Source organism: Aythya fuligula, chromosome 4 (assembly GCF_009819795.1).
Source record: "Aythya fuligula isolate bAytFul2 chromosome 4, bAytFul2.pri, whole genome shotgun sequence".
Classification (NCBI taxonomy): Eukaryota; Metazoa; Chordata; class Aves; order Anseriformes; family Anatidae; genus Aythya; species Aythya fuligula.
The window spans coordinates 61,349,237-61,362,753 of NC_045562.1; the positions used below are offsets into that span (position 1 = coordinate 61,349,237).

Here is a 13,517-nt window from a genome sequence, read left to right on the forward strand (position 1 = left end):
TAAAACACATGGTTTCCTTTCTATTTGGCACATTTTTGAAGAAAAGCCAAAGGTTGAAGTCAAAATCGTTTATGTGACATTCACAACATAGGAGGTCATGGGCACAAGAACTGCTTTATACGGTATAACATAAGATCTGAGACTGACAAGTCCCCTGGTCAAATTTGTTCTGTGACTGCAGGAGGGACTTTAGGGTACCTCAGTCACTGGGTAGGGGCATGTCCTGGGAAAGAGTCTCTTCTGTTCCACACTGTTTAGGTAATTACGAACTTGGATCAGAAGGACATACCCCATAGCCAGCTATGTTTCTCAAAAAATATATATAATTGTTATAGAAACCAAGTATCAAGCACACAAAGAGCAGAGGATCTTGCCAGTAACATCATTTTCATAGGTATCAAGGAGCAGTGCAATAGCACGTCTGAAATACTGCATGCATTTGACATACGGAGTCCAGTATAAAGTGAAAAAATTTTAATACTTGTATGCTTTTCTGTTTTGAAAGCAGATAACAGGCAAAACAGAAACCATGAGAATCAAAAACTTTGGACTTCTTTGTGTGTTGATTCTGGTCTCCCAGATGCTACTAACCACCTGTGAAAGACAGAAGGAAAGAAAAAAGGGAAGACAAGGCATAGAAAACGGTGGAAAAAAACAGACTGAATCAAACCAAGAGAAAGAAAAAGGGCAGAAGCCAAAAGGAGGAAAAGCATCTCCTAAAGGCAAATTTAAAACCAAAGAAAATGCTGAGTGCACCTGGGCAGTGACCAGCATGGATGCTGCTACCATACGAGTCGAGTGCACGAGCAGCGACAGCAAGTTCTGGTGTGAGTTCTCTGGAGACCCTTCCACCTGTCCACACTACGCAGCAAACCAGAAATCCTACTGGAAGCAAGTCTCCCGATCCTTAAAGAAGCAGAAGCAGATCTGTCAGGACCCCAGAAGCATCCTCAAATCCAAAGTGTGCAGGAAAGGCCCACAAAGTGCTCACCTCATACTGACACGCTCAAGCCTCCTCGCATCAGTGGGTCCTGCAAAAGGGGATGCAACCCACCACAAAAAAGAAGTGACACAGGTCCCAGCTGCTGCCTCTGAGCCTGGAAAACAGCTAGAGCACAGCTCCCAAGACTGTGTCGAAGACGTTGATTACATTGATCAGAAGAAGGTGGCTGAGGAATACTGTCCAGAGAGTCTGCTTTCCTTCTGCAACTTTTTTATAACAATGGTGCAAGACAAAAAATGCTGAGGACATGTTTGTAAAGCCCTGTGTCATGAAATTCTTATCTCAACTAAGCGACTGCAAACTCATCCACATCTTACACTTATGTAATATAGTGTATATAGGAAAAAAAGTCACACAGCTGTATATTTATATATTTTTCTGATTTTGTTTTTACACAGCAGACTACACTTGGCATAGTTGAAGATGTATAGACTTTATTTGAACACACATTTCTACACAAGTGTTACCAATAGATGTTACGTACTCTGCACAGAGGTGTCTCAATAGTCTTTTTGCCCCTTTTTGAGCTGTGCTAGCCAAAGGGCTGAATTCAGTGCTATGCACTTCTTGGTTATGTACTATACTTTTAACCTAAAAATTATTAAGTAAAATAAACTTCAAAATGTATTCAAAATATTCTCTCTCTCTCTGTATTTAACTAGATTTTTCTATAAATGCTAAGCTTTTATCAAAGACTGACCATTCACAGGATCTAGGCAGTCTCGCCTATGAAGCAGTTTTAACAAAACTGCAGAGTTGCAGAATTCAGCTTTCTCAGCCAGAGCATGCAACATTTTGATCTGAGGGAAATACCTCATCAGCAGGTTTTCATCAATGTGATAATGATGGGCAGCAAGATTTCCAGATTTTCATTATTTTACAAAGCTTCAGCTTTCCAATCTCATCAAGGGATGTCAGAAAACTTTGCAAACTTCAATCCTCTCATTTCTCCTGTAGTATGAAGCACATTTTACTCTTTTTAGTGTAGGTAAACTGAGACATAGAGACAAAATGGCTTGTCCAAGTTTGTATGCATGCCCAGGACTGGACTCCTTCCTCAAGCAGCTAAAACACTTATGCTCAGCGCTGCCTGTACTTTCTTTTGAAGTTCCATTGCCTGTTCTCTTTATGTACAGACAACACCAATAAATACTTTTCCTTGTGTTAGACTTCATCTGTATTAAAAAATAATAATAATCCAACCTCTGAAAGTAAGAACAGAGATTTTAGAAAATAATGATGATCCTTGGTAATATTTGAAACTTCAGCTGGAAGAAATGTAATATGCAAGTTTTTATATGTTTAATATGCCTCGTTTTTCCAGTGACACTGGTCTAGGAAGGATAATCTGCCACAGTGATCCACCTGAAGAAACGTGAGCTTTCATGAAATACGATTTCCCTGATCATTGCTAGCAAATCAAAATAGTATTTCTGTCTCTTGAGAAAATATAGCCTCTTCCCTTCTGTAATTACCTCACTGCTGCCTCCTGGGTTGACCTCAACCTTTAAAGAACATTTGTAAGATGGGTAGTTATGAGTAACTTTTTGTTTAAATCAAAATGTCTGGGGAGGACATTTTAATGTTACTCAGACTTGTTGCTGCAGTAATAGAGGCCCAGGCTGTTATTTAGCATCAGTTAGTTTTTTCTTTGCAATGAAAAATTAACTTAGCAAAAATATTTAAATTCAGATGGGAGGATTCCTCAATAGGAGAGTAAAGGAAAGTGCTACTAAACACACAGCTTTTCATTTTTAGCTTGCTGGTAGGGACTCTGCCTTCTCACATAGGGTTGAAATGATTTTGGTGGGATCAGGAAGAAGGCATGGTACTAGCTTTGGCATTAGCCAGTGTTTTAAAGAGGACTTCTGGTTTTCTGGAGGCTCATGTAAGTATGTCATATTATATTAATTTACTTTTTTTTTTTTTTTTTGCTAGTTAAGATACAGCTAGTGGCAAACTAATCTCTGTGACTAATGTCTCAAATGTAGGATGCTGCTGTTAGTCAGGCAAACTGTAGTCTCAGAAGCGTTCAACAGATCCCTCTTACTGGATTTCCAGCTCCTGCATGCCCTATGGATACAGTGGGTGTTACCAGTGTAAGCTCTGTCAGACTGATGCCCACAGCAAAGCCAAATTCCAGTAAAGGGGCATTAGCACTAACTCCTGAGCAGGCTGGAAGACACAGCCAACCTGGTACTGAGAAGGGCAGAAACACAGCTATTGGTTTCTTATTAATGTAGATCTGTAGGCAAGAGGTTTCAGCTTCTAGAGACCTTGTGTTTTGGCCTACACCACTTTGCATTGGGAGAATGCTGAGATAAGAAGGTCAGAAGATGCAGAGGAAGGATGAGCACACCTATGGCTCAAGCAATCATATGCTGTAGCAATTAATTATGAACATCTAACCTGATTTCCAGACTCCTATATATTAGTCCCAGATCACAACCAGAGTACTAGACAAGGCCAGATTAAAAGGCTTAATTGTTCCAGACATTTTGGAAAATGCTGAATCCCAGCTGCCATTAGCTGCTGGAGTACTAATGTGAGTAGTTGGTTGCCTGATGTGTGATCCGCGCCTCTGCACTGCCAGGAGGCACTGCTCTCCTCTCTGTGGCTGCTGGCAGCCACACACAAGGAGCCAGTGACATATCCCAGAGCAAATTCCAACCGGGGATTCCAGAGCTGTGAGTTGCATCGCTGCGTGCAGGACTGTCAGCACCCAGAGCTATCTGTGGGACCTGCACTTTCTTTGTCAGGGATGTATTACATTTCTTCATCTGTGTCCTTCTTTTTTTTTTTTTCCAGGACTGACTTTTATCTTCATATGCGTCTCTTTCCAAGAGGAAAATGCCCAATCTTAGTATTTCCAGGATACATTTCAGCTGCGATGTATGGGGTTGTTCCAGCATCCTACAAGGACAGTGTGGAGCACCAGGGAAGAGTTCACCATGTGAGAGTGAAGATATCAAAACTGTCTCAATCAAAGGACTGGATTTTTAGAATTCCTTGTACATGTAGGTTGTTCATTAGAAGGGCACGTCTAAGAAACTTCAGGGAGTTTCCCTGTTTTTGCAGCGTAGAATGCTAATACATTTGGTAATCCCTTTAGATTACGGATCATTTTTAGGTGGACACAAGCCCTACATACTCCTACAGACTCTCAAACTCTCACCAAATTTCAGAGAAACTAAAAACTGTTAAATGAAGAAGAGAGAAAATTTTCAAAGTTAAATATTTTTCTGAAGTTAGTTGTCACTCAGTGACTCTTATCTAGAAGATTTTATTCTCTGTATTCACTAGGAAGTGGGGAAGTATTTTTAGTGTCTAACAAACAGCTCTGGCAATGTACTGTAACTTAAGAATCTGTAAAATTTTGGCTCCTTTAATTTTATTATTATCATTTTTTTATTCTTCTATTATTTTCTGTAGTACGGCTTCCACTCACTTTCACACATAATTTCATCCTAATGAGTTTCCGTTTCTTTTGCAACCTCCTTTATTCGTTTACCACGTTGGCAGCAGTACAGATTGCACATCTAATCTCTCGTGTTGCATGACTGCTTGTAGGAGAACAGAGCCCAGTGACTCAACCTTCTTGCTTCCAAGAGGGCCCTGCCCTCCTCTTTCCCCGAGGGCGCCAATGAGTACCCACCACCTGATATCACCTCACCTGAATTTGGCCAACCGTTGCAGAGGCTGAATGTTCAGACATGACACATTTTACACGGCTGTGCTCAAGCCATGTAGACATAGTTGAACCTAGATAAAAAATTCCACTCCCTTTTCCACCTTTACCTTATTTTTTTTTTTTTTTTTCTGATGCTGCCCTGAGCAAGGCAGCTCAATACTTGTTGGTAGCTGCTGCACCTCAGCCATGCCTGTGCCTGGATTTTGTTCCATTTCCATATAATATATTGTGTGTTCCTCTAGGCTACCTCCAAGAGTGACACCAATTTTTTAGCACACTGGGGCTCAATCAAATGGGAAAACCCAGCTTTGAGGCCATTCCAGCCCAATCTCATCACTAGGGCAGTGGTACCCTCTCATCCCTTGCTGGAGCACACATGGCTTCTTGCCCACTAGCACCACAGATGATCAAACAAATCCTACAGATCTCAAGACCACCCTAGGTACTCCTGTGTTTTAATGTCTTTGAGTTTCTTTCTGCTCCCTCCCTTGAAACAGAAGGGGAACTTTGAACTGAACTTGCAGTCATCACATCCCTTCAAAGAACTAGAGAGAAGTCAGAGTACAAGAAGCCTGGCAGGGTTCAGACACTAAACACGGAGCAGAAGTCAGAGTACAAGAACCCTGGCAGGGTTTCAGTTATTAGACTGTGGACACATGGTGGTTTTAAAAGGACATTTTAGTCCGTCTTCTGAAGTTCCTTACTGGTTCCCCTTGAAATAGCTGTTTTAAGACAAAGTGATAAGGAAGAAGTGGAAAAACCATGAGGACTTCCCACCAGGCTGCAGCCACCTGGCTGCCTGAGTCACTGATCATACCTGGCACCATGTAGAAACGATAAACTTAATTAACCTGAGGCTCCCTAGGACCATGGAAGTCTGACACTGATTTCCAGGCAACAAACATACACATCAAAGGGATTTGGTTATATAATGAGAGGCTGCAACATGTCCAAAACTGCCTGTGAGCATGCACATATAAGCACTTGGTGGTGCTTCGTGTATGCCAGGGGAGGGGAGCACTGCTCCAGTCAGCCAGTGTTTGATGTTAAAATGGATCTTAAAATCCAGGAATTACAGTGTTATCTGTAACAGTAATGTATTCTCTATATCCATAATATGTGCACTAATTATATGTACTAAGTGTGCTTAGATAACAGGATATTTTTTAAATAACATGAGCTACCTTTGCATGTGTTGCCTAAAGGTGATGTGGTTTCCAGAGTCACTCCAGAGGTGGTGTGATTCCCTGGAAAGCCTTGGACTGCTTTTTACTCCACGATGGCTGAATCCCAACAGATACATGTGCTATGGCAGCTCTGTTCCTATTCCTTGTTCTGAAGAGCCCTATAAAGGACAACTGCAGTTCTCTGCAGTACAAGCTTCCCGCAATGTTGTGCCTTGTCTCTTACGTCTCTGGGCATGAGCATGGGCTTTGTTCTGTACGTGTGGCAGCCTACAGACCTCAGTGTCATACAGGGAGGACTCCAGCTAAGCGTTGATCTCAGAGATTCTGCAATCCTCACGTACATTTGCAAGCACAGACGTGAGCTAAAGAGGCCAGTTTGTGGGCAGAGAAAAGCTGGGGCATTAGGGGATATTGGTTTGTGTATGACTTCAGATTGTCTCAGAAACAATCCTTGAGCTCACTAGGGGTTGCGTGTGTTGCTGCAGACAGGGTGTTTCGGTTAAAAGAACCCCATTTGTGTTAACAATCAGACTGCTGGCTGTACGGGGGTGTCTGAGCTCCCAGGTCACTGTCACTATAAGAGGGAAGATGTTAGTTGACAGTGTCCTGGCCAGAGTCCAGCTAGGTAACTCCACTCTGCTGTCCAAACCCTTCTTAGAGTTTCAATCCAGTGCAGCTTTGGCAATATGCAGTGAGAGACTCTGGGCCATGGAACTGGAGCAGTATTAATAGAAATGGCATGTGGAAACTTGATGTGGTTTTTCAAAGTAAAAAGAAAAAAATATGTGTACAAAAGAAATGCTAAGAAATGATCACATGAGATTCTGGAGGAGTGGTGCTTAGTAATGAATAAAGTTATAATTCATGGGAAAAAAATATGGTAATTTATGTCTATTTTGATTTCAGCATACTACTGTATTTTATTCACAGTATAGTGGACAGTCATTAAAAAAAAAAAAAATAAAATCCCATAAATAAAAGAAAGAATAAAAAAAGAGAAGACCTATTTTAGACAGTAATTTTATCATCAGAAGTAAACCAAAATGTTGTCATGGTTTTAAAAACAATTCTTAGACTTTGAACATGTAGTTTTTCCTTATCCAGCTGGAGTATGTTTCCAAGAAAAGCTGGCAAAGTTTAGCTGAATGCCACTGCTATCAAATGTAATATTTCTTTCTTGACTTTATGAGCCTACCCCATATCGTCATTCAAGTAGCAACTAGTTTTACAGGCTTTTGTGGGAATGAAAGAACCAAAGAAGACCTGTCATATACCAGGATCACTCCAGAAGAATATCACATGAATTCATGTCTCTTTCTTCTCTAAGAAGAACACGTGAAATATGCCAGGAATATATGGAAAAAGAAAAATTGTATTACAGCAAGTTTAGTTTGGGTTGGTGAGTCATCACAAGCTCCTGAACTTCAATAGCTTTTTGAGCCTTTCTCCCTAAAAACTGTAGACAATCAATTTTCCTAACTTTTTGGTACCTATTATTGCAGTACTGAGGTTAACTTAATACCTCGATTTAGGTTTTTAGTAGTAGATGTTGATACAGGATCATGCTTGCATGGCTCTTCTGAATTTGCCCGTTGCTTGCACCTGTAGCTTAGTTCTGGCAAGGGTATAGCTGACATTTCCAGTACTTAGTATACTGTCTTCAGTCTTTGGAAGCAGCACGAGATTTACTTAGAGATGAAAAGTGACTCACATTCCTATGGAGCACCAGTCTTCACATAACCCTTCCTATCTCTAGCCAAATGAGTGTTGAATTTGGCTTCTCCTTTGCATTTGAAAACATTCTACTGTTATTCCGTGAGGCTCCCTGTGTTTTACTTTTTGTTCACTCATTTACATAAAAACACTGCTTTTGGGGATATGTGTCAGTATTAATGGAGCTCCTCTGGGCTTATGTAACTACTTCCTAGAAGTAAATTTGGCTAATAACCTGTCATTAGGGTTAATTTTATTCTTTGAAATAGCTACTGTAATTTATTACTGACCAGTAAGTCAGAGGTGCCCAAATAAATAATTGTTTTCAAATAGAAGTAATCAAAGTGTGACCAGCAGGGTTAACAGTGTGACCAGCAGGGCTAGGGAGGTGATCGTCCTCCTGTACTCAGCTCTGGTGAGGCCGCACCTCGAGTACTGTGTTCAGTTTTGGGCCCCTCGCTACAAGAAGAGTAGGAGAGTCTGGAGAGTGTCCAGAGGAGGGCTACGAAGATGGTGAAAGGCCTTGAGGGGAAGACGTACGAGGAACGGCTGAGGTCACTGGGCCTGTTCAGCCTGGAGAAGAGGAGGCTGAGGGGAGACCTCATCACAGTCTACAACTTCCTCGCAAGGGGTTGTCAAGAGGCAGGAGACCTTTTCTCCATTAACACCAGTGACAGGACCCGCGGGAACGGGGTTAAGCTGAGGCAGGGGAAATTTAGGCTGGACGTCAGGAGGGGGTTCTTCACAGAGAGGGTGGTTGCACACTGGAACAGGCTCCCCAGGGAAGTGGTCACTGCACCGAGCCTGTCTGAATTTAAGAAAAGATTGGACTGTGAACTTAGGCACATGGTCTGAACTTTTGGGTAGACCTGTGCGGTGTCAAGAGTTGGACTTGATGATCCTTAAGGGTCCCTTCCAACTCAGGATATTCTATGATTCTATGATTCTATGATTCTAAGAAGGACATGGAGGTGCTTGAGCGGGTACAGAGAAGGGCAACGAAGCTGGTGAGGGGCCTGGAGAACAAGTCCTACGAGGAGCGGCTGAGGGAGCTGGGCTTGTTCAGCCTGGAGAAGAGGAGGCTCTGGGGTGACCTTATCGCTCTCTATGGGTACCTCAAGGGAGGCTGTAGCGAGGTGGGGGTTGGCCTGTTCTCCCACGTGCCTGGTGACAGGACGAGGGGGAATGGGCTTAAGTTGAGCCAGGGGAGTTTTAGGTTAGATGTTAGGAAGAACTTCTTCACTGAAAGGGTTGTGAGGCACTGGAACAGGCTGCCCAGGGAAGTGGTGGAGTCACCATCCCTGGAAGTCTTCAAAAGACGTTTAGATGTAGTGCTTAGGGAAATGGTTTAGTGGGGACTGTTAGTGTTAGGTCAGAGGTTGGACTCGATGATCTTGAGGTCTCTTCCAACCTAGAAAATTCTGTGATTCTGTGATTCTGTGAAACAACTGAAAACAAGACCAAAGGAGAAAGTAACAAAGGTCCAAGTGAAGACTGTCAATAGCTCTCTCTTAGAGTCATATCTTTTAGATTTCTTCATGAATACAAGACACAGGAGCTACATGAGCTCAGCAAACATGCCGGGCAGTATGACCTGATGGGTAAGGAAGTTCTTCAGTTCCCCAAAACGTGCAGCTCTGGTCTCTTCATGGCTGTGAGCAGCATACTGAACTGTATGTCCAGGCAATAAATCTTTCACTTTGACAATGGGATATCAAATGATGATGGTGTTGGATCATGCCTTTCTCCTTATGTTTGACTGAAATATCTGATTTGAAAAGATTGATAGTTTTTGCAGTACATAATATTTGACTTCCTAATGTTTGCTTGTTAGCTATTTACATGACAAAAGGAGTTGTTCTCAGGTTTTTCATCAAGGGAGCTTGTGGAATTAATACAGAGTAGTATTTGTATAGTTGCTAGATTTGTTCTGCTCAGATAAATACCAAGCTGTTAATTTTTTTTTTTTTTTTTTTTTACTGGCAGTAGATATGACAGGAAATTTTAGAGAATGTTACAGGTTATGAATTCAAACAGCAAGATGAGAGGAGAAAGACAAAATGAGTGTTGCTGTGGGTACAATAGAAGCTTCCCTTCTGCTCAAGTTTGGATAATTGGAACAATCTGGGGAATATTTAGGGAAAAAAGGTACACTCGGTAGAATTGACCAATATCCCCCTTTTACGTCTCTTGATTATGAAACTACAACTTCTGAATCTGCCATGTATGACAGGATTAGATATGCCTCTTAGAAGATGTTACACAAAAATCAGCAGCATTTCATACATCTGCAGAATGCTAGCCAGGTGCTGTAATTAAACCATTTTCTGCACTACTGCCATCAGTCAAAGTCAGCAGAAAGCAAAAGAAACAACAAAATATCAAAGACTTTCATCTATGCAGAGAGAAATTCACTCTGTGCAGGCAAACAACAAAAGGCCCAGCTCAATGAACCCACCTTGACACCTTCAAAACGATTCAAAACTTCTTTTGTCTGGGTATTTTGCAGCTTTCTGTTCTGTGGATAGTTTAAGTCTGAAGCACGGAAATACCCACAACCAAGTCAGGTAGATGAGAACTCAAACTCTGTCTAGACATGAAAATTCATGACTAGCAACATTCAATAATCAATGAAAAAAAATAAATGTACTAAGTTGTACAAGCAAAAGAAATGACAGACATTTATTTCCTGCTGGCAATCTTTGACTTTTTCAAGTGCAGGAGTCGAGATGCATATACATATGTGTGTGTATGCAGGAGTGCATGTGCGAGTAGACAGATTCAGAGGGAAAAAACATGCAATTTAAGTATTTATGGTGTCATGCTTCTTGTAAAAATGAAATGCCAGAACTCGCTTACTCAGAAGACAGATTTTTCTGATTCTAATAGCTGCAGGGTTCAGAAAGTAGACTTCATGTCTTTGGGGAACAGAGGGCAGAGCCAATCAATGAATGGCTACCTTCATATTACCGAGATTATTTCTGTTTTCCAAATAGGAGAACAGAGTCAGAAGACTGAAATAACTTCCCTAAGATCATTTATCAACAGAGCGTATCTGTAGGTTAAATCTGTTCTTATTCTGAGGGCATTCAATTTTCTGGACTTACATTAAGTGTTAACTTGGCTCCAGAATTTACTGTTTGAGTGTTCATTTCTTCGGGTCACAATGGAATGGCACTTGGGAACATCATGAAGCCAATTGTCCAGGAGCAATCAATTTCACTGCAGCTTCTGATTTGCCTGTCTGAATGTACCAGTGCTCTCCTTGTAAAGCCCTCAAGACTTCCACCAGCACCTAAACCACCTACACTATCTGAGTTCAAAATGTCAACAGTTGTATTGACCTTGCAGTTCCTCCAGAAGCTAGAAGTGCTTATGTGGGTGTATGGCTGCACATAAGCAATATGAACAACCATAGAGTGGGAATCCAAACAGATCTAGATTCTGGAAGAACTCAGACCTAATGCAGAGTCAGTCTATAAAAGTAATCCAACAGCCTTATTAAAATTATCAGTCTAGCGGGCCATCCACTCTATTACTTAAATCAACCAAATAGCTTTAATTTATAAGCAAAAGAAATCAGCTTAAAATTCTTGGCAACTTAAAGTCATAATGCAGATTATATAACCAGGCAAGTGAACAGAAATGTATGAAAAAAAGGCAATTTAAGATTGTATGAACATGTAAACCGTATAAATCATGTAAAATAGTTGTGCGCCTAAAATTCCAAGCATATTTAATCTGGGTGGTATTGCGACTGGGATGTGCAGTTATCAGGGAGTGCTATTCCCACTCTTGGGCTGGTTGCTTCTGGTCTTTGTTGATGACAGGAAGTTCTTAAAAGTGTCATTTCCTTGCAGCCCAGAACTCACACTGATCGTTGGCAGTGAGCAATAGTCTCATCCAGTGACTCCTATTATGTCACAATATTCTTCCTCGTTTATCTACAGAAATAAACAGACTTCAGTGTTTGCAGCAACATGTGAAATGTTTGTTTTCTATAGGCATGTTCCCACTAGTTTAAATGTTCTCGTTTCTGCAACCAGCAAGTAGTCATGTCCAATTGCAAGCTGCTGATCACAGTCACCTCAGATTACATCTACCAATTACAGGCGTGCAGGAGGCTACAACATACCTCCTGTATGCTAGAAATGCCTTTGGGACTAGACAACCTTGTGGTCCTGTTTTCTCTTCTGTATTTGGGATGATAGCCATGGGAACAATGGAAAGACACATTTAAAAAAAAAAAAAATGTTCTGAAACTAAGAGAATGTGAACTTGGCTTAGACCAATAGTTTTTGCATACATCTATGTATTTCCAAATATGCATCTTGTCCTCAGAAGTCAACCAGTAGGGTCTAAAACTTGAACTCTGAATGTTATAAGAAAAGATATTTTTTATAGACTCTGCAAGTCTTTGGATTTGGCCCATCAGTTGATGAGTTAAAGGTAGGTGAATTATGCTTCAGAGCTCCGATGGGGGAAGTGCAAGTGCTCCTTGTCATTTTGTTACCTGGCACTAAATCACCGAAGACATACTGCTGTTGCATAGGAAACCATGAATAATGGGCACAATCCGAGCAGTACATTATAGTGCAGACCATTCAGGGGCCTCAGAGGCTCCAGGCTAGAGCATTAAAAGAAATCTCCTTTTAATATCATTGTGGAAAAACAATTACCAGTGTTCCTCTTATTCCAAGTTGATTTATTGCATGTTGCATACACATCTGTCTGGCATTGAGCAGCACATATGAACAACGCTTTTCTTTACTCTTTCCAGAAACCAGGTTGCTTCACTGAACTTTGAGACCTCCCACTGAGATGCTAGCCACCGTGTGAGTGAAGTCTGCTTGATGAAGGCATCATTGCTGGTGAGCTGCCAGGTAGGGAAAAGGGTTTGAAAAATACTCTTTTTCACCCACAAGGAAACTCATGGGCCTTCTTTATGGTCAGCACCTCACGATCTATGAACAATGGATGTAGCAGATGAAGCAAGCTGGCAATTCAGGTCACCACTATGTGCGTTTTTAAAATGCACGCACATTGACTTCATTTTTCTGCACAATTCAAAAAGTTTCATGCCTTCTACAGCCACATATAAATCACTCCAGTCCATATGTTGCAATAAATAACTATTGGCCTTGTCATTCCTGTTGCTTTAGACTTCTAGGTGACACTGACAGCTGAGCAGGTCTGCACTATCCATCCTGCCTTAGAGACAAAACAACATGCTCCATGAAGGCTCTCATAGATGGAGGCATGGTCTTTTTGATAATACCTGTAGGTGAACCTTGCTGGTGGCTCCTACTGTAGGGAAGACATGAGTTAAGCTTAAATGCTGCCTGAATAGGCCCACAGTTAGCACAGTGGTGTACAAATAATTAATTCAAACCCCAAAATTGGAAAAAGCAAAGAGCAGTGATAATATAAGTTCAACCAGTGGTACCCACTGCTAGATATTTTGTTTAATGGCCATCCATATGGAGAGATGGATCAAACATAGAATGATAAAATTCAAACAGCCATGTCTGAGATGATCCATCCATATGGAGAGATGGATCAAACATAAAATGACAGAATTCAAACAGCCATGTCTGAGATTTCAGTTTAGTCAAAAGCCTACAGTTATTCATTATTTATTCAATATATATCATCTGGTAATTAAGAAAGATGAAGTGCCTCAGGATACATTAGGGACGTGTTTGACTGCATGTAACATACTACCAAAATCTTTGTAGTGCTTAATGGCAAGCAACAGAAATAGAGTCCCCTGACAAGGAAAGCTATTGGCATTTTGGATCAGCAATTGTAAGGCCTGGGACAGGAATTACATGCAAAACAAAGAGCAAACTGCTCCAGCACGGATCCCCCACAGGTGGCAGCTCCCCCCAGACCCCTGCTCCTGCATGGGCTCCTCTCCACA

General features: G+C 41.3%; 1 protein-coding gene across 1 annotated transcript; it reads left to right on the plus strand.

Moving 5' to 3' along the window:
• Positions 1-529: 529 nt before the first annotated feature.
• Positions 530-1,246, plus strand: FGFBP1 (fibroblast growth factor binding protein 1). Its single transcript, XM_032186010.1, has one exon. It carries the CDS (start codon positions 530-532, stop codon positions 1,244-1,246), a length of 717 nt encoding a protein of 238 aa, XP_032041901.1.
• Positions 1,247-13,517: the final 12,271 nt, after the last annotated feature.